The 26,297-nt window shown below is 38.8% G+C and overlaps 1 protein-coding gene across 1 annotated transcript in view; it reads right to left on the bottom strand.

Moving 5' to 3' along the window:
• PHEX (phosphate regulating endopeptidase homolog X-linked) overlaps positions 1-26,297 on the bottom strand; it is a 222,302-nt gene that overhangs the window by 157,176 nt on the left and 38,829 nt on the right. The window contains exons 4-7 of the mRNA XM_032286120.1: positions 18,203-18,289; positions 16,958-17,184; positions 4,298-4,366; positions 717-833 (exon numbers count right to left, since the gene is read on the bottom strand). Coding sequence (XP_032142011.1) covers positions 717-833; positions 4,298-4,366; positions 16,958-17,184; positions 18,203-18,289 — 500 coding nt within the window. The remainder of the gene's footprint in view (positions 1-716; positions 834-4,297; positions 4,367-16,957; positions 17,185-18,202; positions 18,290-26,297) is intronic.

Here is a 26,297-nt window from a genome sequence, read left to right as displayed (position 1 = left end):
AAACAAAGCTAACCATTTAGGAGTTCCCATTATTTGCCCACATGTTTGTTTTTACATCTTTTTGTCTCTACAATGAGCCAAAAAGAAGTTAAGGTGATTTACACAGACATGTAGTTGTGTGTCATGTATATGACACAATTATATGCATTAAAGTAGGGCAAGAAAAGAATGAAAAACAGGGGCAGGTACAAAGTAATGCCAGAAAGGTCATTTATAAATGCTTACCAGCATGCCCTACCTACTTCTATATCAACTTTTATATCCAGTATTGGCAAACAGGCTTCCCTGAGCCCAGAACTTAAGCCAGAGTGACTCTGAATGGGGATAGCATAAAACATGGGCTGGATTTAGCAAACTTCCATTCAAGCCACATTACTAAGGATTTATTAAACATGTATCTTCTATTTAAGCCAAACATGAGTTTCTTCAAGAAAAATGGTCAGAGGGTCTCTCTGCTGCTATTCTTTGGCCTCAGTTGAGCAACATATGGACACTGAATGGGCTTAAACCAGGGAGGTGAAAGGAATGAAGAGCTCTTCTGTCACAGTCCTTCTTGTTACTTCCTAGAGGGGATGCTATTAGTCCTACCTTGAACTCAAAGGGCAATGACACAAAATGCTATTATTTGGTTGCAATTTATATTTTCATTCAGGACATACTGCCTTTAAAATAAGGGGGGGAAATGAAATAAAGAAAGATTTTCAGTGAAGACTTACCTCAGCTATCTTAATTTCCAATCTAAGCACTGACTTCATGTCATGCTCTGCTCTGGAACTGTTAGCTCCTAAAAGCACAGCAGTATCCACCATGAACTTGTAAAGGGCATCCCGATACTGTAGGAAATAAAGAAGAAAGTGACCATGACCATAGCCTATTAGGAAATATGTTTCAGAGACATGGAAAAGCAGAAACAGCAGGTGGAAATAAACATCTTTTATTTCCACTCTGTACTCAAAGGATGGTGCAGGCATTATGCAATACCAGCCACCCACATATCACTCTGGGAGAAAAAAAGAGTGATGGCTACTTGCATACTGTTTCCATGACAGACAGAGATGTCCAGCCATCAAGCATCAAGAGAACTAGGGGCCGGGCGCGGTGGCTCAAGCCTGTAATCCCAGCACTTTGGGAGGCCGAGGCGGGTGGATCACGAGGTCGAGAGATCGAGACCATCCTGGTCAACACGGTGAAACCCCGTCTCTACTAAAAATACAAAAAATTAGCTGGGCATGGTGGTGCGTGCCTGTAATCCCAGCTACTCAGGAGGCTGAGGCAGGAGAATTGCCTGAACCCAGGAGGCGGAGGTTGTGGTGAGCCGAGATCGCGCCATTGCACTCCAGCCTGGGTAAAAAGAGCGAAACTCAGTCTCAAAAAAAAAAAAAAAAAAAAAAAGAGAACTAGTTTGCTGGCAACTGATGATATTATGGATACATGAAATAACTCCAAATGAGACAAGAATAGAAAGTTAAAGGTCAGATGTCCTTTTCCCAGACAAATGAGGCTTTAATAAAATAATGGGAAAGAACTGTTTCTAAAAGCAGGAGGCCTGATCCATACAGAACGGTGGGAGGTGTGATTTATTCTCCTGCAACTCAATTTACCCACCTTCACACTAAGAAATAAAAGACCAGTGACAGCAGCCCTGTGTCTTTTCAGTTTTTTAGTTTTCACAAAGTTCTGTTCCCTAGCTCAGGAAAAAAATAAATAAATAAAAGGAGAAAAGAGAGGAATGATAATGAGAAACCTAACAAATAGCAAATATAGAATTTCCTTCCTACATATTCATAAACCCATTTTGGAGCTACTGATATGTCACTGCATGGGGTGGGGGTGACCTTACTACATGGGAATTAAAGAATTGCATTAGGCCCACCTCTCATTTCAGATGTATTTGTGAGATCTCAACACACCAGGTATTAAATGACCTCCTTCTCATGCTTTGGGAATAAGACTTACTAATGTGTATCTTGACTCTGTAAGCTATTCTTACTATGTGTGTGACCTCAGGACCTGTATGGCGCTTAGCATACAGCAGGCCTTTAATAAATCTTTGATCAATCAGTAAGCAAGCTTTAAAAATAGTCTTAAATAGAAATAATATTTTGCTATTCCCAGTTCAATTCAAAACATATTTATTGACCAGGCATGGGGGCTCACGCTTGTAACTCCAACACTTTGGGAGGCAGAGGTGGGCGGATCACTTGAGGCCAGGAGTTTGAGACCAGCCTGGCCAACAAGGTGAAAACCTGTCTCTACTAAAAATACAAAAATAAGCCCAGCGTGGTGGCACACGCCTGTAATTGCAGCTACTTGGGAGGCTGAGGTGGGAGAATCGCTTGAACCCAGGAGGCAGAGGTTGCAGTGAGTCAAGATCATGCCACTGCACTCCAGCCTGGGCAACACAGCAAGACTCTATCTAAAAAATTTTTTTAAAAACACGTATTTATTGAGTACTTACTCAAATGTGCAAGGTGGCTTGATAGGCCCTCTGTGCATATGTTAGGAGATGGTGGTACAGACAAAAAAAAAAAATGCTATGTCTGGTTCCCAAACAGTACATGATCCAGTGAGGGAGATAAACATATAATTAATAACTATAACATTAAAGACATCAAAGTAACATCCTTAATCAAGCTGTTACCTGCTTAGAAACTCAAGAGCTGGAGATAAAATCTTGCCTGGAGAAATTGGGGACATAGCATTTGAGGGAGACTGGTTCAGACACAGTGAAAATCCTGTGAGGTGGGTGATACAGTTTGGCTGTGTCCCCTCTCAAATCTCACCTTGAATTGTAATAATTCCCACATGTCAAGGGTAGGGCCAAGTGGACATCACTGAATCATGGGGGTGGTTTCCTCTATACTGTTTTCATGGTAGTGAATAAGTCTCATGAGATCTGATGGTTTTATAAATGGAAGATCCCCTGCAAAAGCTCTCTTGTGTGCCACCACGTAAGACGTGACTTTGAAGGCCTCCCCAGCTATGTGAAAGTGTGAGTCAATTAAACTTCTTTTCTTTATAAATTACCCAGTCTCAAGTATGTTTTTATTAGGAAAATGAGAACGAACTAATACAGTGGGCAAACTGCTTTTGTTGGGGGAAGAAAAAAACCAGATGAGATAGGAAAGATTACTTGGGATAAAGTCATGAGGAGGCCTTGAAAGCCCTCTAAAGACTTTAGACCCTGTCTTGGGGGCAAAGGCATGCTGGGAGCAGTGCTTTGAGAACAGAACTTGTCAAGGAGCTAAGGAGGAAATGTGATGAAGGAGAGGCAGTAACAGTTAAAAGGCCACTTGCTGTAGTCAAGGCAAGGAGTTAACAAGAATCTCACCTATAGCAGTCAAGATAGAAAAGAGGGATCAACTGGATGGAAGAGATATTTTTAAGGTGGAATCACTAGGTCTTGACTGATAGGTTACAGGGGAGATGATTTTGAACCTACTTGCTGAGACTCCATCAAAACCGGAGGTATACCCTCCCTCCACGTTAGCAAATGTTCATTCTGTCCACTTTTAGGAAGGAAAACTTGCCAACCCTCTTTGATAAGTATCCTCAGCAAGAAAGCTGCCTAGCATCTTAGCTAGCTTCCCTCCAGGGTCTTCTATGTATAGAAGTTAGTATCAGCAAAGACCCAGGGGACCTAGGTCTGAGGCTCCTTTGGAAGTTCAATAAAGTTTCCAAAATGAATCTGTCAGAAATGAACCAGCTCTTTCCAACATCTAGGAAACTGCTATATTTCCATGCCAACCCAAAAGTCTAACTTGATTGATCCTTTCTGATTCTTACTAAACCTCCATTAACCTGGAGCACCTGTTAAAAATAGATTCTCAGACCCTACCTCAAGTATACTAAGTCAGACTCTCCAGGGCTGTGACCCAAGAAGTAATATTTAATGGAAGCCTCCCAAGTGATTCTAAAGGAGTACAACGTGGGAACCATTTGTCTCCTGGGTATCCCTTCTGACGCTTTATTTCTGCAATTGATAGTGAGCTCTCTGCACTTCTGAGGAATGAATGACTGCAAGCTCATTTCTTTGTTACTTCATTTGGGTATGCTGTCTCCCAAACTAGATAATAAGGGCACTGAGTATGGAGACTTGTACAGCCTTGATGTGCAGACTTCTAGAAGGACAGGGAGTAGAATTTATCTGCCTGAATAAAAGAATTCCTGCATTGGAAATATGGTCATTGAATAGCCACACTGCTAATTTCCAGTAAAGAAGCAGTGACCTTAGAACAACTGATGGACCTGACAGCAGCCTTGATAAGGCACATAGTTGAATATGAGTAAAACTTACAGACTTGGCTTCTGTACTGTTATCAAGGTAGTCTTCCCTCACAGCTAGGGAGAGTGTCGCTTGGTCCAGCTGTAAAAACAAAAACAGAAAGCATTCTGCTAGCACTGTAAATTCCTGGGCACCATGTTAACAAGAGTGATGAGATCATCTGCATCTCAGCCATATTTTGAACTTATGTCACCATTACAAAAAGAATTCACCACACTCAGAACTACATGCAAATAGGCACTTTGGCAATGACAGATGTAATAAAGTATCAGAGACCTGGCCCTGCTTTTCTAATTTATGTTTTCTAAACGTTTTGAGGTCCTTTCAACACTGAATAGCAACAAGGCTATTTCAGTTAGAATAGATCTTAGAGATTATTAGCTATTCCCACTTATTCAATGGGAGGAGAAACAAAAGCCAGATAACTGATGTGACTTTCCCAAGGTAACATGGTTGGGCAGAGCTCAGACTAAAATCATTGTCTCCTATCACCAGATTGAGTATTTTTCTCATTGCAGTATTTTGCAAAATGCCAATCTAGATAGAGTTGATGAATTAGAATTTCTAACTCCTTATCTCTAAAATAACATATGGCATTGATTTTTTTTATTTTAATGGAATCAAATAATAATTTTGTTTTGAGAAACCTTTGCAAATGTTAGAACCCTCTCTAGAAGGTTTAGGATAACTGACAAAAACACAAATAATAACCAGACAACTAAGTAGAATTATGGTGATAGAAAAGTATAGTATAAATTCTTGAATTAAAATTTTCAGCATCTTACGCCAGGTACGGTGGCTCACACCTGTAATCCCAGCACTTTGGGAGGCCAAGGCGGGCAGATCACTTGAGGTCAGGCATTCAAGACCAGGCTAGCCAACATGGTGAAAACCCATCTCTACTAAAAATACAAAACTTAGCTAGGTGTGATGGTGTGCACCTGTAATCCCAGCTACTCAGGAGGCTGAGACAGGAGAATTGCTTGAACCCAGGAGGTGGAGGCTGCAGTGAGCCGGTGTCACACTCCAGCCTGGGCAACAGAGCAAAACTCTGTCTCAAAAAAATAAATAAATAAATAAATAAAAACTTTCAGCAACTTAAAGGTAAACAAAAGAAAGCAGACAGTCTTTCCAAAGAGCGTGTTAGAAAATCTGGACATCCAGGCCAGGTACGGTGGCTCCTGCCTGTAATCCCAGCACTTTGGGAGACCAAGGCAGGTAGATCACTTGAGGTCAGGAGTTCAGGACCGGCCTGGCCAACATGGTGAAACCCTATCTCTACTAAAAATACAAAAATGAGCCAGGTGTGGTGTCACGTACCTGTAATTCTAGCTACTTGAGAGGCTGAGGCAGGAGAATTGCTCGAACCCAGGAGGCAAAGGTTGCAGTGAGCTGAGATGGTGCCACTGCACTCTAGCCTGGGTGACAGAGTGTGACTCTGTCTCAAAGAAAGAAAAGAAAAACTGGGCATCCATAAGCAAAAACAAAATAAGCCTTTACTCATACCTCACACCTTATTCAAAAATTAACTGAAAATGAATCATAGTCCTAAATGTAAAACCTAAAACTATAAAATTTCTACAAGAAAATACTGGGAAAAACTTCTCTTACTTGGGATCAGACTAAGAGTTTTTAGACATGACAATAAAATCACAATCCTTAAAGAAAAAAATAAATCAGACTTTATCAACATTGAAAAAAATTGCTCTTCAAAGAAACAGAATAAGAAGACAAGCCACAGAATGGGGAAAATATCTGAAAATCACATATATGATAAAAGACATGTATCTAGAATACGTAAAGATTCCTCAAAACTCAACCATGAGAAAACAACTCAATTTAAAATTGAGCAAACAATTCTAACAGACACTTCATCAAATGATATATGAAGAGAGAAATAAGCACATGAAAATATGCCCAACATCATTAGTCATTAGGAAAATGTAAATTAAACCAGCAATAAAACACTACTATAGATCTGTTAAAATGGAAAAAAAAAAAATCTGACGACTGCCAGTGGAGATGTGGAAAAGGAATGCAAAATCGCACAGCCACTTTGGAAGGGAACCAATTTTACACTTTCTTATCAAGTTAAACATACATTTACATAAGAGCCAGAAACCCTACTTCTAGGTATTTACCCAGGAAAAAATGTTAAAAGTCACACAAAAACCTGTATGTAATTTTATTCATAATCACCCAAAACTGAAAACAACCCAAATGTCCTCTATGAATGAAAGCATAAACTATGGTATACAATGGAATACTACTCAACAATAAAAGGCAACAAACTGATACAACACGGGTAAATTTTACTTACATCCTGAAAAAATACTTTACAGGAACAGAGAACAAAGTGATGGCTGACAGGGTTTGGGCATGAGAAGGCTTGACTTGGCAAAGCGATAACATGAGGCATCTGGGGGTGAGTGATGAGACTACTCTATTTCTTGATTACAGTGATGATTACATGACTATGCATTTGTCAAAACTCAGACATGTACATCACAAAAAAATAAATTTATGTAAATTTTAAGATACTTAAAAAAAATTTCCCCAGAACTTAAATACATTTTTTTTTTAATTTCCAGCACCTTCGCTAAATTTATGGTTTCCTCTTTCCTGAATATCAGTAACTGACTAAAGACTAAATAAAATGGATCTCAAGAGCACTAGATTTTTCCAAATTAAAGCTCTAATTCACACATTAAACATTAAGCCAAAATAATAAGACACAAAATCTAAATAACAAATTAAAAATTAGTAACATCTGAATAAAAACTGAACCCTACATGCCCATACCATTAGTGTATATGACTTTAAATTGTTTTGATCCATCTCCTCCAGTTTCTTTTTCACCTTACCATAATCTTAATTTATTCTAAAATACATTAATTCATATACAATTATAGTTTTCCATGAAACTCCCCTTAATATACAACAAATTTTTCAAAGGCCACATTAAGAGTTAGTGATATTATGAAAAATTCCAGGAAAAACCTAGCTCATTTCAGGGGGGAAAAAGGCACTTTCAAAATATCCATCTTGTCTGTGTATACTGCTAAAATCCTCAAATCACTTTGTTCAAACTTCCCTAATTGGCCTGAAACAATGAAGTCACAAGCCTTCCTGGTTTCGCCCTACTGCAATTCCCAATCTGCCCGTTTCTTCCAAAAATTAAGCAAGCCACAATCATGAAACACAATATTATGATTAAGACACTTTGGCTTTCAATTAAATTTGGACCACTTGAAGAATCTTTTGAGCTCGAGTCTCATAGGAAAGTAAACTGTGTGGACATTATCAAGAAAGCCAAAGTTTCCCTCTCATGAAATAAAGTTAAAGCCACTTATTGTAAAAGTTTAAATAATTCAAGTGAGGTTACCAGACCTTTTATAAACTTTCAGATTGTTATGGTTTCTAGGGAACATTTTAAACACACCAACCAACAAACTGAATAAGGTCAGTCAAATAAATCTCATTAGAAACATACAAACTCTTGAGGCAAAAAGACTTTCTCATGAAGCCATCAGGACACTGTGTCACTTGAGATTTTTTAAATCCTTACATTTACAACTGATCTGAATATTGTAAGTAGAAAATAAAATATGTTCTTAGGAAATCCAATACATTTAACTGAAAATATAAATTTTTTCTCCATTTGCAACTGGCATTCCAATTATAATAAACCTCAAGTTAGAAGACAAAGTAGTAATACAAAAAGAAACATCTTACAAATTATGAGGTAGGAAATGGAGTCTGGACTTCAGATTTCAAAATGGTGACGTAGACACAAGCTGGCTTCCCTCCCCTCTCCAATATATATATGAGAAACTAAAAACACATACACAGCAGTAAGCTTCTCATCAGCAATAACCCAGAATTCAAATATAAGGATGATTTCACTTCTCTGAGGCCACAGAGAAGTGAAAAAACTCCAAGCAGATATAAGAGAATCAAATTCTCTATGATGCCCTTCTAACTAATCTGTCCAGCAGCAAGCATGCAGAAATTTTCCCTGACTCATAGTTTCTACACTGGAAAAGTGAGATCAAGGTGGACAACCAGCTTTCCCACCATCTTGGGTTCTTTGACAGAAGACCTGCCCATGCCTTAACCCACAGAAGGGATCATGAGTACCTGAAGGGAGGTATATTCCTGAAGACAGCAAGAGACGAAGGGAGGTGGGACTACCATACTCAGTCCTGGAAACTCTGCTCCATAACTTGGCCATAGGAGACACCAAGTCAGAGTGGCTGTTCAGCAGCATTATGCTATAGGAGGTTCATTCCGCAGGTCCCCTATATGCTAACCCCTAGCCAGTTTTTCCACACTGCCAGGGTATCCTCTTTGGGACCTCCCCTATATCTGGACTGGGACTGCTCTGACATTTGGCTAGAGTCAAAGCAAACGTAGGCTTAAGATACCATTTAGTAACAGAAAAAAAGGCAAGGACCTCATGAAGAAATAGCAATATATCACCTATCGCAATTATAAATATCTATGCATCCAACACTGGAGCACGTAAGTATATAAAGCAAACATCAATAGATCTAAAGGGAGAGGGAGACTGCAGCACAATAATGACAGGGAACTTCAACACTCCACTCTCAGTAATGGACAGATCATCTAGACAATCAACAAAGAAACCTCAGAGTTCAACTAGTCACTAAGACAAATAGGCCTAACTGACATTTACAGAACATTTCACCCAATTGCTGAATACATATTCTTCTTATTGCCACATGGAACATTCTCCAGAATAGATCATATTTTAAGCCACAAAATAAGTTTCCACAAATTCAAAGAAGTAGAAATCATGTCAGTTATCTTTTCTGACCACAATGAAACCAGAAATCAATAATAAGAGGAACTTGGAAAATACACAAACACATGGAACATTTTTTTTTTAAGATAAGAGTCCCACTTTGTTGCCCAGGCTGGAGAGCAGTGGCATGATCTCAGCTCACTGCAACCTCCACCTCCCAAGATCAAGCAATTCTCCCACCTCAGCCTCCCAAGTAGCTGGGATTACAGGTACCCACCACCATGCCAGGCTAATTTTTATATTTGTAGTAGACTTCACCATGTTGGTAAGGCTGGTCTCTAACTCCTGACCTCAGGTGATCCACCCGCCTCAACCTCCCAAAGTGCTGGGATTATAGGCATAAGCCACCGCACCCAGCCAAACATGTGGAAATTAAGCAATATGCTCCTGAACAACCAATGGGTCAATGAAAAAAATTAAAATTTTAAAAAATCTTTAAAGAAATGAGTATGAAAATACAACATACTAAAATCTATGAAATACAGCCAAAAATGTACTGAAACGTAATTTTATAGCAACAAAAGCCTACATCAAAAAGGTTGAAAGACTTCAAATAAAGATTCATAAACAATCTAATGAACAACCCAAAAAACTAGAAAAATAAGAACAAACCCAAAATTAGAAGAGATAATAAAGATTAGAACATAAATGAAATTTAGACTATAAAAACACACACACAAAAAAATCAATGAAACAAAAAGTTGTGTTTTTTTGAAAATCAACAAACCTTTATCTAGACTAAGAATAAAAGAAGACACAAAATTCGAAATGAAAAAGAAGACATAACAACTGAGACCACAGAAATACAAAGAATTATAGAGACTATTATGAATAACTATATTCCAACAAATTGGAACACCTAGAAGAAATTAATAAATTCCAGGACATAGGCAACCTACCAAGATTGAACCATGAAGAAGTAGAAAACCTCAGCAAACTAATACCTAGTAACAAGACTGAAGCCATAACAAATGGTTCCCATGAAAGAAAAGTCCAGGACTTGATGTCTTCACTACCAAATTCTACAAAACATTTAAAGAAGTAATACAAATTGTACTCAAACTCTTCCAAAAAAAAACGAAAAGAAGGGAATACTTCCAAACTCATTATATGAGGCCAGCATTACCCTGATACCAAAACTGCACAAGGACACAAGGAGAAAAGAAAACTACAGGTCGATATGACTTATGAACATAGATGCAAAAATTATCAACAAAGTACCAGCTAACCTAATTCAACAATACATGAAAAAGATTAGTCACTATGATCAAGTGGAATTAATCCAAGGATGCAACAATGGTTCACCATACACAAACCAACAGACATGATATGCTGGGTGCAGTAGCACACACCTGTAGTACCAGCTACTCAGGAGGCTGAGGCAAGACGATCACTTCAACCCAAGTCCAGCCTGGGCAGAACAGTGAGATCCCATTTCAAAAATATGAAATGGAAAATCCAAATTCAAATAAATAAATATAAACATATCACATTAACAGGACCAAGAACAAAAATCACATAATTATTTTAATACATTCTGTAAAAGTATTTAATAAAATTCAACATCCCTTTATGACAAAAACCCTCAACAAACTGGGTGTGGAAGGAACAAACCTCAAAAAAAAAAAAAAAGCCAAATCTGACAAACACATAACAAACATCATACAGAATGGTGAAAAATTAAAAGCCTTTCTTTTAAGATGTGGAACAAGACAAGGATGCCTCTTTTGCCCACTTTTATTCAACACGATACTAGAAGTCCTGGCCAGAGCAATCAGGCAAGAGAAAGAAATAAAGGGCATCCAAACTGGAAAGGAAGAAGTCAAATTAGCCTCGTACACCAATAACATGATCTTATATTTGGATAAACCTAAAGGCTCTACCAAAAAACTATTAGAACTGATAAACAAATGTAGTAAAGCTGGAGTATACAAAATCAACATACAAAAAATGAACAGCATTTATATACACCAAACACAAATAATCTGAAAAAGAAATCAATAAACAATCCCATTTACAGTATAAAACACCTAGGAATCAATTTAACCCATTAAATAAAAGATCTATATAAAGAAAACTATAAAACAAATTGAAAAGAACACAAAAAATGAAAGGATATTCCCTGCTTACGAATTAGAATATTGTTAAAATGACAATACCACTGAAAGCAATTTACAATCCAACACAATCTCTATCAAAATGCCATTGACATTCTTCACAAAATAGGAAAAGCAAATCCTAAATTTTATATGGAACCACAAATGACCCCAAACAGCCAAAGCAATCATGGGCAAAAAGAACAAAGCTGGAGGAATTGCATTACCTGACTTCAAAATATAGTACAGGGCCTATGTCTAGAATGGTATTTCCTAGATTTTCTTCATGGGTTTTCATAGTTTTAGGTTTTACATTTCTATCTTTAATCCATCTTGGGTTGATTTTTGTATATGATAAAAGGGAGGGGGGTCCAGTTTCAATCTTCTGCATATGGTAAGCTAGTTATCCCAGCACCACAGTCCTTTCCCCATTGCTTGTTTTCGTAATCAAAGATCACATGGTTGTTGGTGTGTGGCTTTATTTCTGGGCTCTCTGTTTCCATCGATCTATGTGTCTGTTTTTGTATCAGTCACACTGCTTTGGTTACTACAGCCTTATACTATAGTTTGAAATCAGGTAATAATGTGATACCTCCAGCTTTCTTCTTTTTGCTTAGGGTTTCTTTGGCGGTTCGAGCTCTTCTTTTTCGATGCCATATGAATTTTAGAATAGCTTTTTTTCTAATTCTGTGAGCAATGTCATTGGTGGTTTGATAGAAATAGCATTGAATCTGTAAATTGCTCTGGGCAAGATTTCATGACGAAGACGCCAAAAGTGATTGCAACAAAAACAAAAAATGACAAATGGAACCTAATTAAACCAAAGAGCTTCTACACAGCAAAAGAAGCTATCAACAGAATAAACAGACAACCCACAGAATGGTAGAAAATATTTGCAAACTATGCAACCGGCAAAGGTCTAATATCCAGAATTTACAAGGAACATAAACAAATTTACAAGCAAAACCCAAACAACCCCATTAAAAAGTAGGCAAAGGACACGAACAGACACTTTTCAAAAGAAGATATACATGTGATCACAGCTTATGAAAGAAAACTCAACATCACTAATTGGTAGAGAACTGCAAATCAAAGCCACCATGAGATACCATCTCACACCAGTCAGTATGGCTACTATGAAAAAGCCAAAAAATAATAGATGTTGGCATGGATGTAGGGAAAAGAAAATGCTGGTGGGAATGGAAATTAGTTCAGCCACTGTGGAGAGCAGTTTGGTGATTTTTCAAAAAACTTAAAAAAGAACTACCATTTGACTTAGCAATCCCACTACCGGATATATCCCAGTTACCCTGATTTGATTATATTAATGTATCAGATTATCATAGGTACCATGGAAATGTGTAGTTAAGTACCAAAATAAATAAATAAATAAATAAAGGCCAGGCATGGTGGCTCACGCCTATAATCCCACCATTTTGGGAGGCTTAGGCAGGTGGATCACCTGAGGTCAGGAGTTTGAGACCAGCCTGATCAACATGGAGAAACTCCATCCTACTAAAAATACAAAATTAGACTGGCCTTCCAAATACTCTGTCAGGATCATATACACTCACATCTTTCATTGTCCCTTAAATCCTCATATTTCCTATCTCCTGACATAGAATAAATCCAAACATGTGTAGCAAGACAATGTTTTTGGTCACTAACTTCTGTTGTTTTCTGTTGCCTGGAATTCCTTTATCTCATTTAAGCATGTAGCAAACCCTGTGTCATCCTGCCACAGGGGGGCTTTGCAGAGGCACGTTGTTTTGGTTGGAGTAACCCCTACTGGCCAAACTGCATGTCTTTGGCATGGGAATATATCTACCCCTTAGAAAGGGTGCCTTTCTCTTCACCCAAAGGCACCATCTGTTCACCCAAAAGGATGCCCACAGTGCTGTGCCTGCCCAGAGACCCTTCTCTTCTTCCTGGGGGTTTGTGGGATTAGAAAAGCTAAGTACACCAAGGAAAATTGAATTTAATGGAAAAGGAAGCCTAATGACATTGAGGGAAGAGAGTTTCAGGTAAGAGGGATTTCTCCCAAAGCAGAAAGAGGATCTTTCAAGCAGCAAAAGGAGTCAAAGATTCTCTTGAGCAGAGGAAATGATTAGTGCCCCCAGAACATGGCAGGATCTGAGAAGGAATGGAAGGTGCAAGATCTCAGCATCAGAGGGGCTCATTTGAAGGGGCTACATGGGTTCCATAGTGGGTTTCTTCTCGGAAACCAGATAACTGATTGTGGAGTTTCCCAGCACCCTAGGGGAAGACTGAGAAATGGGGTCACCAAGAGGGGAGGTAAATGCCTAAAGTTCAGTTTCCCAATTAGGTCAAGTAAAGAAAATGCCCATTCCTTGTACAACTGAGTTTGAGAACTCAGAGGCATATTGGGTATATATGTGAAAGAAGAACACTCTCCAAATGGTTCTGACCAGTTGCTGGGTCATGCATGAAGAGAAGGAAACCTTGGTCATGTGCTACTGTGGACCAGTATCTATCATGAAAACTGTCACAAAAGTCAGTTCATTTGAGCCTCAATGACAATTAAATTATAATTCACCCTTTTGTACACATGGGGAAAGTGAGATCAGGGAGGTGAAATAATTTGCACAAGGATATTCAGTGAGTAAATCACAAAGGTAAACTGTGAACCTCAATCTTTTCAATACAAAAACCTATTCTTTTTTAACTATATCATTAGTTTTCAAACTGTGTTCCACAAAACCTAGAAGGTGAGGCTCCAAATGTTCATCCAATTAGATTTTGTCTTTTATAGTTTTAACTATTTTAAAATGAATAAAAAAGCAACGCTTGCAAATTCTACAACTTTGGCAGCCACCAATATGCTCATTTTTCAATATGCTCATTTTTATTATCAGGTTCATTAGGTTTCATGCAGCTCTCAGAATCAAGCTTCTCCTACCACCTCTAGATACATACTCGAACTCTTGTAAATGTGTCATCCAGAAGAATATAGTTATATTATATCTGAGGGAAGGCAATTAGTTCAGATGTGTGAATATTCAGTCATGTAAAATGGTACAAACCGGAAAAGAACTTAAGCAAACGTTTGCTGTGCTCAAATGCCAAACAATGTTCAAATACCAGTTTGGAACAAGCTGCCATCTTGGCAAAAGAGAGCAATCATAAGTACATGGGTGCCTCCTCACGTTTGGAAAGTATTCTATCATTGACATTTTAGTGTCTCTTGGATCAGTTTAATTGAATATTACGTGTACAAGGCAAGCTATTAAAAATTGGTTACCATGTTTCTCTAATCCCCATGTTTTCTATAAGCTCATATTAAAACTAGAGGCTCGATTGGGTGGGGGCACAACATCACTGGTGATAGTGTGCACTTCCTACTGATACCAGGAGGCACACAATCTCTGGTTGCCCCACTTTTAGCAGTGCTACCATTGATATTAGGGTTCAGGTGATATTGGTCTGATCTATCATTAATTTCCCAATCAACCATTTACCTAATGATTTTAGCAGCTATTGACAATAATTACCTAGATCCATCCTTTCATTAGGGATTTTTTTTAAATAGGTAGCTTCCTATTATTTATTCTGGATTTTTAAGCTGTGATTCTCCTATAAACAAGAACTTTCATCAGCTATTAGATTACCCTGAAAACAGTCAAATTCAGAATGTAAGACAGTTTACAGGACAAATACTCCAGTCTCTTCAACAAATAAATGTGCCTTTAAAAAAATAGGGGGATCCCTTGCGGAGTAAAACAGACATATCAACAAAGTTCATCTGTGATTCTTATTTGGAGCCTGAATCAAAGACCAACTGTTGGGTTTTTTTCAAAGGACATGTTTAAGACAATCAGAAAAATTGAAAATTAACTGGGTATTTGATGTTAATTATGGAATTATGGTTATATTTTGGTTTTGATAATAGTCCTTTCCATTAGCTAAGCACTGAAGTATTTACTAATGCAATTATCTATTTTTAATTTGCTATAAAATGTTCTAGCCACCTCCCAAAAAAAGGAGGGGTCTAGATTAAAACATCACCGCAGAAAGAAACATAACAGCAGAAGGTTGAGAGTTGTTGAAGCTGGGTTAATGGATACATGGGAGTTTATTATTCTATTCTTTAATTTGTGTCATTTTTTCATAATAAAATGTTTGAAGGAATAAATTCAATTGAGTAGATCCAGAAACAGGTGAAAAGGATAATAAAATGGCTACCATTTGCAATTATTCACCTGTGTATGAATCAAGATCTTCTATCACTCAATAGAAGACATAAGCTTAAACTTAAATTTGAAAAACAGTCTTCAGCTCACTTCAAAACACCACTTAAAGTGTTTGAAAGAACATCATAGTAGTTCTAGAATGGACAATAATAGTCTTAAAAACTAGTTTCAAAAAATGAGTAATGTATCCACACAGTACAGAGATCAGTTCGGTCATCATTGTATCTTACACAGCACATCTTATCCTGATAACATTAAAAGATGACTCATTTCATCACCAAACATAGAAACACAGTTGTCTCTGGAACTCAGAATTTCCTCCTGAGTAGATGGGAGTCCTTTCAATGACCAAAGATTTTTATTGAGACTTCCACTGTCTAATCTAGACGTGAGAAAACTACAGCAGAAGGTTGTAGATCTAGAAACAGGTGGAAAACATAACAAAATGGGCCAGCCCACCACACAGCCATACCCATTTGTTGTCTACAGTTGCTTTCCCAGACACAATGGCAGAATTAAGTAGTTGCAACAGAGACCAGACGGCCTCCAAAGCCTAAAATATGTATTATCTGACCATTTGCCCAAAAAACGTGCCAACCCCTGGTCTAAATCAAAAGATGAACTTAAAGATTTGGATTTCAGAAGGTTGAAATACATGAGGTGAGGACAACACAAGTCTACAATTTGAATATCAATATATCAGTAATATTTTCTGCTTTGGCAGAAATGGGGAGAAAGACAGATTTGGGGAGAAAATCAGTCATGCAATAACATTTTCATCATCAGTCAAAGTAACCGTGGAAGCAAAAAAAGAAAAAGAAAAACCCCGGCAGGATCAAAGCACAAAACTATTTGACAAATGTTATTTGAATTCTTGCACAGCTCTTTCATTGGTGAGTCTTTAGCTGTTGGTAGCTTTCTGAAAGTCTCCTGATTTTACCAATGTGATCTGCCTCAGTGCATGTCCATATGGCCCACTGCTTTATGGAAGAGATGGTTACTCTTCCAACAGATAATGCAACCAAGCACTTGGAAAAGAACAAGTTTCGCTTTATCTTTGGAAAGGAGGGAGGAGAGATTCAGAGTGGATTTGATAACTAAAATTTAGATGTGAGCACAAGAAAATGTTAGTGAAAGAGGAACAAAAAATCATGGCATGTGTTTTCTCCTCTGTCAAGGGAATGAGGAGGCAAGGGCAAGAACAGGGCTCAAAAAGTCTTTGCTAACAGGAGACCTGCAGTCCCCTCCCCACTGGAATTTAGGGACCCCAGACTTGCTTTGAGTAGGCATATGAGGGCCAGATCACAGATCACCTGAAACTAATTCCCTAGTTTCCTGAAAGGGTTACAAAACTTGTCTGGTAATGGTCTACATTCTGCAAATCAGGAGAAGGGAATATTCTAGATCACAGGATCTATTCAATAAAAATGTTTATGCTATTATTTCACTACAGCAGCATGAGTGTCCTTCGCCAGGATGGCACCCCAAAAGGCTAATCTTGGACTGAACAAAGAAGATGAATGGGTCCTCGCTATACCTTCAAGATATGTTCATTGGATGCCTTGTCATCAGGGGACACATACAAACGGATGAACACGGAATTGCTGTATTGACCACGAAATGTTGCAAGTGTCTGTAGAAGGCTGAACTTTCTCTCTGACCAAACCCCTTCAGGACCAATATTAGATTCAAGCACGGGCCAGCGGAAAGGTGAATGCCGTAGGATGTGTAGCAGTGGCTTGGCATCGGCTTTTTCAATGGCTTCTGAAAGGGAGCAGATATGAACAGAGAGTTAGAATTGAAAACTGGATCAGCACACTAGAATTCAAGTGCATCTTCTCAAGACAAAATTCCCATAAGGCTCCAACTTAAAATTTCAGCTGTTAGGGAGTAAGCAGGAGAGGTGGGGTGGGATGAGCATAAACACCGAGACAGAACTACCTACGATCCACGCTTCAATGGGCCTGTCTACATCTAGTGTTCTTGCCAGGAGAGCTGACCAGGGAAACTGCTGGATATTCACTACAATAAACATGGACCCTCTACATGGACCCCAGCCAAAGAATGATAATATTTGGTGGGACCAAGGTACAACCCTAATTAAAGGAATGCCTCAACAAAGTCAATCACTACCCAATGAAGATGAAGTAGTGCTTCAGATTCTTGTCCTTTATTGCTCTTTTCTAGCTCACCACATGATACCCCAAATCCTAGACCAGCTGACACACTTCCCATAGGCACTGGCTTCTTCCGGCAATGGCCTTGAGAAGGCAGTCCAGGTAAAATGGCCAGTATCTGTTCTGATTTCAATCAGAACGAAGATATTGAGACAGGGCTAAGGACCCAACAAGATGCCTGTTAGGCTGGCACAGGAACCTGACACACCTGGGAATCTGGATTTCTCTAGGTTCCAGTAGGTATACTCTCCCCCAGTCTCTTACTCAGCCCAGATTTGCCCTGGCTCCTAGATTCTGGTTTCTATACCAGATACAGCGAGTTTGCCCTGGTGACTATGTCCAACTTTTTCAAGGAGTAAATGTTACCCAAAGAATCCAACCCACATAAATAAGATTATTTTCTCTACCAAGCAAACCAGTAACAACATTAACTAAGATGGGACTAGTCAAAATCCAGTCTTTGAGAATCATTCCTTTCCTTAAACACCTTTAACCGTTAATAGAATTCTTAGTTCTCTTCATCCTCAAACAATATATTAAAACATTAATAGAACTCTAAACAATAGGGATGGTAAGTATTTTATTTAGTTTTCTTTATCACTCACTCTCATTCATGCAGGATAAATAAAGGATTTTGGCTTTCTGTATGGCTTCGGTGTCCCGTCTTCTACTGATTGATTTCTCCAAAAGTGCTGGGAAGGTTAAGAAAGGATTCATTAGTATCCACCCACATGTGGTCCCAAGTTGGAAGTCATTTGATAATCACAATTCCAACCTCCACAAAATTAAACATAAAGACAGACAACCCTGGAAAGGACAGAGATATGCAGACAGCAGAACAGATTCCAAGTTGTTTGAGGTTCAAATTAAAACAATTTTACATTCTCTTATCCGGCACTCTTAAAAGAAACCAAAAGGTCAATTTCAAGCTGAGATTGGCTCTTCTACAGGGGTTAATTTCTTCTGCCACCTACACAAAAGGAACAGAATTCATTTATTCAAGAATCAAAAATAACTGAATTCTGTTCCTTGTTCCTGAACCAAGTAATAGTCTCAACGGAGCCAATTTCATCACAGTTGTGTTTAAGATTTCACCATAGCCCAGCCCCTCAGGGAGGTCACCTGGAAGAAATTCCCCATTAGAAGTTTTATCAAATGTTGAATTAACATGTTGTGGACATGGAAGAAGTTCTTTAGACAGGAAATGGAGAGACGAGGTTGGAAAACCTACCCGAATTGCCTGAAAACTTGCCCATTTATATATGCATGGTCCTAAACATCTAAATGAGTCATGTGCATAAAATGGTTGCCAATATAGACATAGGCCCACCTGGAAAATAATTTTCTATTTATAAAATCACTAATAATAACATTTGAAGGCAGAAAATGATAGTTGTCACTATTTCATTAAATAAGGAAAGAAGAAAGCCAGGTCTCAGTGAAAACAACCCTCTCTCGTAAAAGAGAACCTTGAATGTACTTGAGAGTATCAATCTACCAGCATGAAGCCAAGATGAAAAATCCCTATGGTGACTGCAGCACCAGGGCACCGCCTTCACCAAACTATGTCAAACTGCTCTTGTCAAGGCATTTGGGGAAACAGCCTCACAACCATCATAATCACAATATAACAGATGTTCCTATAACACTCTGAATAGCTTCAAGACAAAGTGATTAAATTAATAAATAATTATATATCCCCTGAGGAGGAATCTACTTCTAAACTAGAAATTCTACAGTTCAAGAAAAAAAAAAAAAAACGCAACCCAGAGCTCCAGTCTAGTTTTTAAAAAATAAGCACCTGTAGCTAAAATGAGTTTGTATAACTAGAAAGATTCCAGTGAAATAAGTTAGGTTGGATGTATTTTCAATTATTTCACACTGTTTGGTGTTTCTTTCTTGTGTATCATCATCATAATAAAATCAAGATAACTAGCCCCAAGGTTTTTTTTTTTTTTTTTTTTTTTTTTGAGACAGAGTATTGCTGTCAACTGATTGCCAGTAACTCTGTCACCAAGGCTGGAGTGCAGTGGTGCAATCTCTCACTGCAGCCTCCGCCTCCTGGATTCAAGCAATTCTCCAGCCTCAGCCTCCCGAGTAGCTGAGATTACAGTCACCTACCATCATACCTGGCTGGTTTTTGCAGTTTTAGTAAAGACAGGGTTTCACCATATTGGCCAGGCTGGTCTCAAACTCCTGACCTCAGGTGATTCGCTCAGGTTGGCCTCCCAAAGCGCTGAGATTGCAGGCATAAGACCCCGGCCAGGTCCCCAAGGATTTTTTTTAAAGATTTTTTTAAATAGAAAGCTCTAAAGCCATATCCACACATATTTCCATTCAAATTGGCTCCTGTGCCCTTATGCCATATTGCTAACACAGTCATTAGACTGTTTCGAAAACATACTTAGAAGTAAATAATCCAAATTTCATTTAGGGTCATGATGATGTTCTGATGCTATAAACACTACACACACAGGCTACAAAACATGAATACCCTGAGGACCAAACAAGCCACAAGAGCAAAACGAACTAAAAGCATTAAATATTTACCTGTGTGTGCTCCCAAGGCATGCTATCTATCACAAGGAGGGAAAAGAGAACCAGCATATGCTAAATAGCGCAATCCCAAAACACTAACCATGCACAAATATCAATAATTCATATAAAATCAGTAATTGCCCGAATTCTGGTTTCTGTACCAGAATTTTGCTTTTAAAACAGATTCAGCTATCGCAGGTTCCTTGTCATTCCCTTTTCCTTCTCTCCGAGCCCAAGCAGACAGGAGAGCATTGATATGCAGACAGTGATGTGGCAATCAGTTGACAGCATCCATTTTATGTATCTCTGCATGTGAATTAGCAGTAAGAGGAATGAAATGTAGTCTGGAGAGTTATTAATGAGTAGAAAACAAAGCCTGCCTATCACAGGTAATTACTCAGATTATTAAAATGTCCCCAAAGCGTTGAAAAGGGCTCATGGGTCACCCATACAGGGGCATTCCAATTACAGCCTGTGTTGTTTCTTGGAGGATTTCTCAATCTCCACCCCCACCCCTTCCAGGTATTTCTTACCACCTTACAACCAAAAAGGACAACTACAGTTCAAAAAAACCTATAGCAGGCCGGGTGCAGTGGCTAACGCCTATAATCCCAGCACTTTGGGAAGCTGAAGCAGGCAGATCATAAGGTCAGAAGTTCAAGACCAGCCTGGCCAATATGGTGAAACCCCGGCTCTACCAGTAATACAAAAATTAAACAGGTGTGGTGGCAAGTGCCTGTAGTCTCAGCTACTCGGGAGGCTGAGGCAAAAGGATTGCTTGAACCTGGGAGGCAGAGGTTGCAGTGAGCCAAGATCACACCACTGCACTCCAGCCTGGGCGACAGAGTGAGACTCTGTCCAAAAAAAAGAGAAACCCTTAGCACAGCAGACCTCCAACTTTAAAATTGGCTTGAGAAGTCCTTCTGATGATCAAATTTGAACATTAAGTATATGTTAACTATTTTTCTTCTCACTATGCTCCATCAAATTGGTTTTTGTTTGTTTTTAAAGGCAACATAATAGACATGTGGGAGGGGGTGCATTAGAATCAAATAGACATGGGTTCCAGTTGCAGCTTGCTGCAACTTGCTAGCTGGAATTCCAACAATTTATTTAATCTCTCTAAGCCCCAGTTTCTTTATCTATAAAGTCAGATAATAATAGTACATGTCTCCCAGGACTGTGCTGAGGATTTAAAATTTTTAATGCACAGAAAGCCCCCTATCTCAGTGCCTGGGCACATGATAAGGGGGATAAGTGGTAACTTAAACAGGATTACAGGCGGAATTAGCCATACACAAAATTGTCAAGTAATCAAGCTTGTTTCTAGTGCTTCCTCCATAACTGCTTTTGTTCTCCTGCTTGCTTCTCAGGATATTGGTGGCCAAAGGACTTATGCTAACCCAAGATACTGCCAGGCTGTGCGTAGGACGATTTCACAAACTGGACCTGCTCTAGCCACCTTGCAAAGCCTCATGCTCTCAACACTTCCTCTGCTTCTATAGTAGAGGCAATTCTGAATGGGGAGACCTATTTTGCAATCCGTGTTAACCTCCAAAAATATTTTGCTCACATTCTTCATCCTGGACAACAAAGCACTTTCTTTTTTGTATAAATTTTTTCAATGAAAGTACAGAAAAGTATACAAATACAACATATAGAAAAGTACACAGATCATAATTTAAAGAATGTTCACAAAGTTAACACACTCAAGTAACCAACATTATTACTGGAACCTCAGAAACCCCTGGTGCTCCCTTCCAATCACTATCCCAACCAAGAAAACTACCATACTCTATGGTATAATACTTATTCAAGTCTATGTCACATATTTATAGAGTAATCTACCTTTTTGTTACTGATTTGTAGAAGCGCTTTCTATATTCTACATACAAGTCCTTTTTGAATATATTATGAAATATCCCCTATTACATAGACTTTATTCTTAATGGCATCTTGTAATGAACTGAAATTATTTACCCCAGTTTGTCCATTTTTCTCCTCCATGGTTACCATATTTACATCTTGTTCAAGAAATCTTTGCCTAACCCAAACTTATGAAGATAGTCTACAATTTTTTTTTTTTGGCTTTTTTTTTTGACATGGAGTCTTGCTCTCTCTCCCAGGCTGGATGGAGTGCAGTAGCGCGATCTTGGCTCACTGCAATCTCCACCTCGCAGGTTCATGTGATTCTCCTGCCTCAGCCTCCCGAGTAGCTGGGATTATAGACACATGCCACCATGCCCAGCTAATTTGTTTGTATTTTTAGTAGAGATGGAGTTTCACCATGTTGGCCAGGCTAGTCTTGAACTCCTGACCTCAAGTGATCCGCCCGCCTCAGCCTCCCAAAGTGCTAGGATTACAGGTGTGAGCCACCATGCCCGCCCTGTATTTTTAGTAGAGACAGGGTTTCAACATGTTGGTTAGGCTGGTCTCAAACTCCTGACCTCAGGGGATCCACCTGCCTTTGCCTCTCAAAGTGCAGGGATTACAGGCATGAGCCACTGTGGCTGGCGATAGTCTACATTTTCTTCTAAAATATTTATTGTTCCATATTTAGATCTACAGTCCATCTAAAATTTGGTTTTGGCCACGGTGTGGCCACACCTTAGTAACACAAGCCTAGCCTCAAAGGGGATGAATCATGTGAGAATTTTAATAATAAAGATATTTTTTGTCATTTGGCCTCAAAAAATATCACCAAGAAATACTTTTGGTATAAAACACTGGCATTAACAATAGCTATACTCCATTAGATTGAGTGCTCTTTTGGGCAGGGACTAGGTCACATTCATCTTTGAACACCCAGGACCCAGAGCTTGGCATGGCTGGTGCTTAGTGAATGTTTGCCAAGTTGAATTCCTGACAAAGAAAGTCTGAGAGAAACTTTCACCCAATTGAAAAATATGAGAAACTGGACTGACTACTTTTATTATTTCTTTTTACAGTCAGCAATGCCCTGATCATACTAACAACATAATCTCTTTTTTTCACATCTCAGTTCCTATATCATACAATGAAATCTAAGACTTCATTCATTTGTTTTCATGAATGCCAGTTTTAAGGATATCTAAGTTTTATTTTTACCAATTGTCTCAGCTATATCATCCATTTCCAAAGCCCTGCTCTTCTATACTGGGGAGAAAAAAAAACTTAGTTATGCTTGGAAGCTGAGAAAGGACTATCAATCCTCACTCAATTCAATTCTGCTGCTCAGACAGGACATTTATTGAGTGCTCTAGAATACAAAAGGGAAAGTCCAAAGGAACAATGAGGCCCTTGAGGATTTTATAGTACTTTAGTTAGTCAAGAGTTCACAACAGTCATCTGCCACTCAGGCCAGTCATTTAAAGTTTCTACCGTATCTAAGACACATCCACCTAACACATTTTTTTTAAACTCCACATATGCAGCTTTAATCCTGTGAGCAAAAACCTACCAAGAACCTTGATGTTGAGCTGACATTTGAATGAAGTGGCTCAAGAGCACAGGGACTCTTACAAAGCATCCTCCTTTGTGTTCTTTCTCCTGACCCAGCAATATTTCTATGTGCCTACTCTATCGTCTGGCTATTTGCTATGAATCTGGAGTTGTTTGCTTGATTTGCTTAATGGGTACTTTTAGAGACAGGGTCTTGTGCTGTCACCCAAGCTGGAGAACAGAGGCATGATCATAGCTCACTGCATCCTCAACCTCCTGGACTCAAGCCATCCTCTCACCTCAACCTCCCAAGCAGCTAGCTAGGACTACAGGTACACATCACCAGGCTGTGGCTAATTGTTTTATTTTTGTAGAGATGGGGTCTCGCTGTGTTGCCCACCCTGGTCTTGAGCTCCTGGCCTCAAGTGATCCTCCCAACTCAGCCTCCCATAGTGCTGGGATTACAGGAATGAGCCACTACACCTGGCCAGCAATTGCATTCTAAAATCTTCACATCAATGTCAACAAGGTAAATTCTCAATTTCATGCAGATTATGGTAACATTTCTCTTTTGGAAATCAGAGAGAGTATTCTCTGATTCTGGTGAGAAAGAACATGAAAAATTAAAACTCTGGAAAACCAAATCTATACTTTAAGCTTCCGCGTCTACATAATGAACAGAATGTTCTCTAGACCTATATATTTTTTAAACCTATTATATAATGGTCTTCTTTCTCCTTTGCATGGTCTATGGTTGAATGTTGCCACTAATCCTACTATTTTTAGCCCTTGTTGATTTTCTAGGCTACAGATTTCAATTTGGTTTCCAGCTCTTCAGTTTATTTACCATACTGAAAATTTTCATTTTTCTAACTCACACTGCATGGGTATTACAGGTATTAAACCCTTATGCAGTTAAACCTGCAGATCCTAAATCAGCTTGCAAAGCTTGTTGTTATTCTCATTAAAAAATAAAATTCAAGCTAACTAAGTCATGGTCCACAGATCCCATAACTCTTATATTTTCACACGAATTGTGTGACACTCAGCTTGGCAGTTCCTCAGCCCCACGGCCAGTCAAGCATGGGATTAACTGAGTCTGTTTGACATACTGAAAAGCCAATAAGAGCTGATATTTCTCATTCCTCTAGAAAACTCCCACTTAAATACAGGAATAGAAGCTGTCAGAATTATTTTGTCTGTTCATTTTCATTATCATCTTATAAATAATAATTGTTGGTCAGCATGAACTTAAAGAGAAAGGGTCAGAGATGATTTTAAGGGGATTAAAATCCTCTAAATCAATCTAAACCATGGGTTACCAAAGAACACAAATATGTCCCCTTTTAACACAAAAGACATCTTTGTCCATAATGAAATTAATTATATAAAATTGTCAGATACTATAAAACTCTAACAGAAGGTAACTCTTTTGTTATGTTCACTTATAAGTGATTTTATAAGAATTACACTTATCAAGGTTATACTTCAAAATAATTTCAATTTTAACATTACTCTTTGATAGCATAACATTACAATGAATCTGCCAATCTGATGTTTTAACTCAATATAAATAGCTTTCCTATTTAGATAATTTGTATCTTAGCACATAATTCCATGTATGGTCTGTGCCAAACTTGAGATTTAAGATAAATCTATCCTCAGTTTTTTCATATAGCATTTTGACTACTAACTCTAATTATACATTTTTTTTCTGCCTCCTATTTCTTTTAAGACAGAGTCTCACTCTGTCTCCCAGGCTGGAGTGCAGTGGCATGATTTCAGCTCACTGCAACCTCTGCCTCCTGGGTTCAATCAATTATTTGCCTCAACCTCACAAATAGCTGGGATTACAGGCATGCACCACCATGCTCAGCTAATTTTTTCATGTTTTTAGTAGAGTCAGAGTTTCACCATGTTGGCCAGGCTGATCTCGAACTCCTGGCCTCAAGTGATCTGCCTGCCTCGGCCTCCCAAAATGCTGGGATTACAGATGAGAGCTACCACACCTGGTCTCTGCCTCCTATTTGATCCATCTTAACGTTATAAGGAAAAAGCCGTGTGTGTTTATCTATACCCTGCAATGGCCCTTCCTAAGCAATCCTAAGACATCCAAGGACCAGTAACGGGAGTGTTCATTTTTTAAGCACCTGCTCTGTGCCAGGTGTACTGTATTAATACCTAACCTCAATTAACCTCCCCAGCAATCCTAAGAAACACATATCATAACTCCATTCTACAGGCAAAAAAACTATAAGAACTTGTCCAAGGAGACTCAGTAAAGGTTAAAGCTTGGATTTGGACTCAGGTCTCTGACTCCTGTTAATTCAACCATGTGACACCCAGAAAAATTCTGCAAGTTGCTTTCCTTTGAGAGAATGAGCCCCCAGTGGCTCAACCAGAGGCAGCTATGCCCTCACGGAATTCCCCAACAGATCTCTCCAGCAGAACTAGAGGAAAGCCCTTCCCTGGTTACATCATAACTTCTTTTTGCAGTGGCGGAATGACTTTGTGCTGAGCCATCTACTCCCTTTGCCCTGTCACCTTATTTTTGACCAGGGACACAGACTTCTGAGGCACCTAACCAGAGGCAGGAGGCCTGGTGAGGTTAGAACAAAGTTGGCAGGTCCTCAAGGCTTGACCTCACATTTTGCTCTAGTCTAAGCCAGTGGTTTCTAAATTTGAGTGTACATTGGAATAATGTACACTCAAGGCACGGTGACTCACACCTGTAATCCCAGC

Source organism: Sapajus apella, unplaced genomic scaffold (genome assembly GCF_009761245.1).
Source record: "Sapajus apella isolate SASKATOON/1434 unplaced genomic scaffold, GSC_monkey_1.0 scaffold17, whole genome shotgun sequence".
NCBI lineage: Eukaryota > Metazoa > Chordata > Mammalia > Primates > Cebidae > Sapajus > Sapajus apella.
The sequence above is the reverse complement of the archived record's forward strand: the minus strand, read 5'-3'. Positions and strand labels throughout refer to the sequence as shown.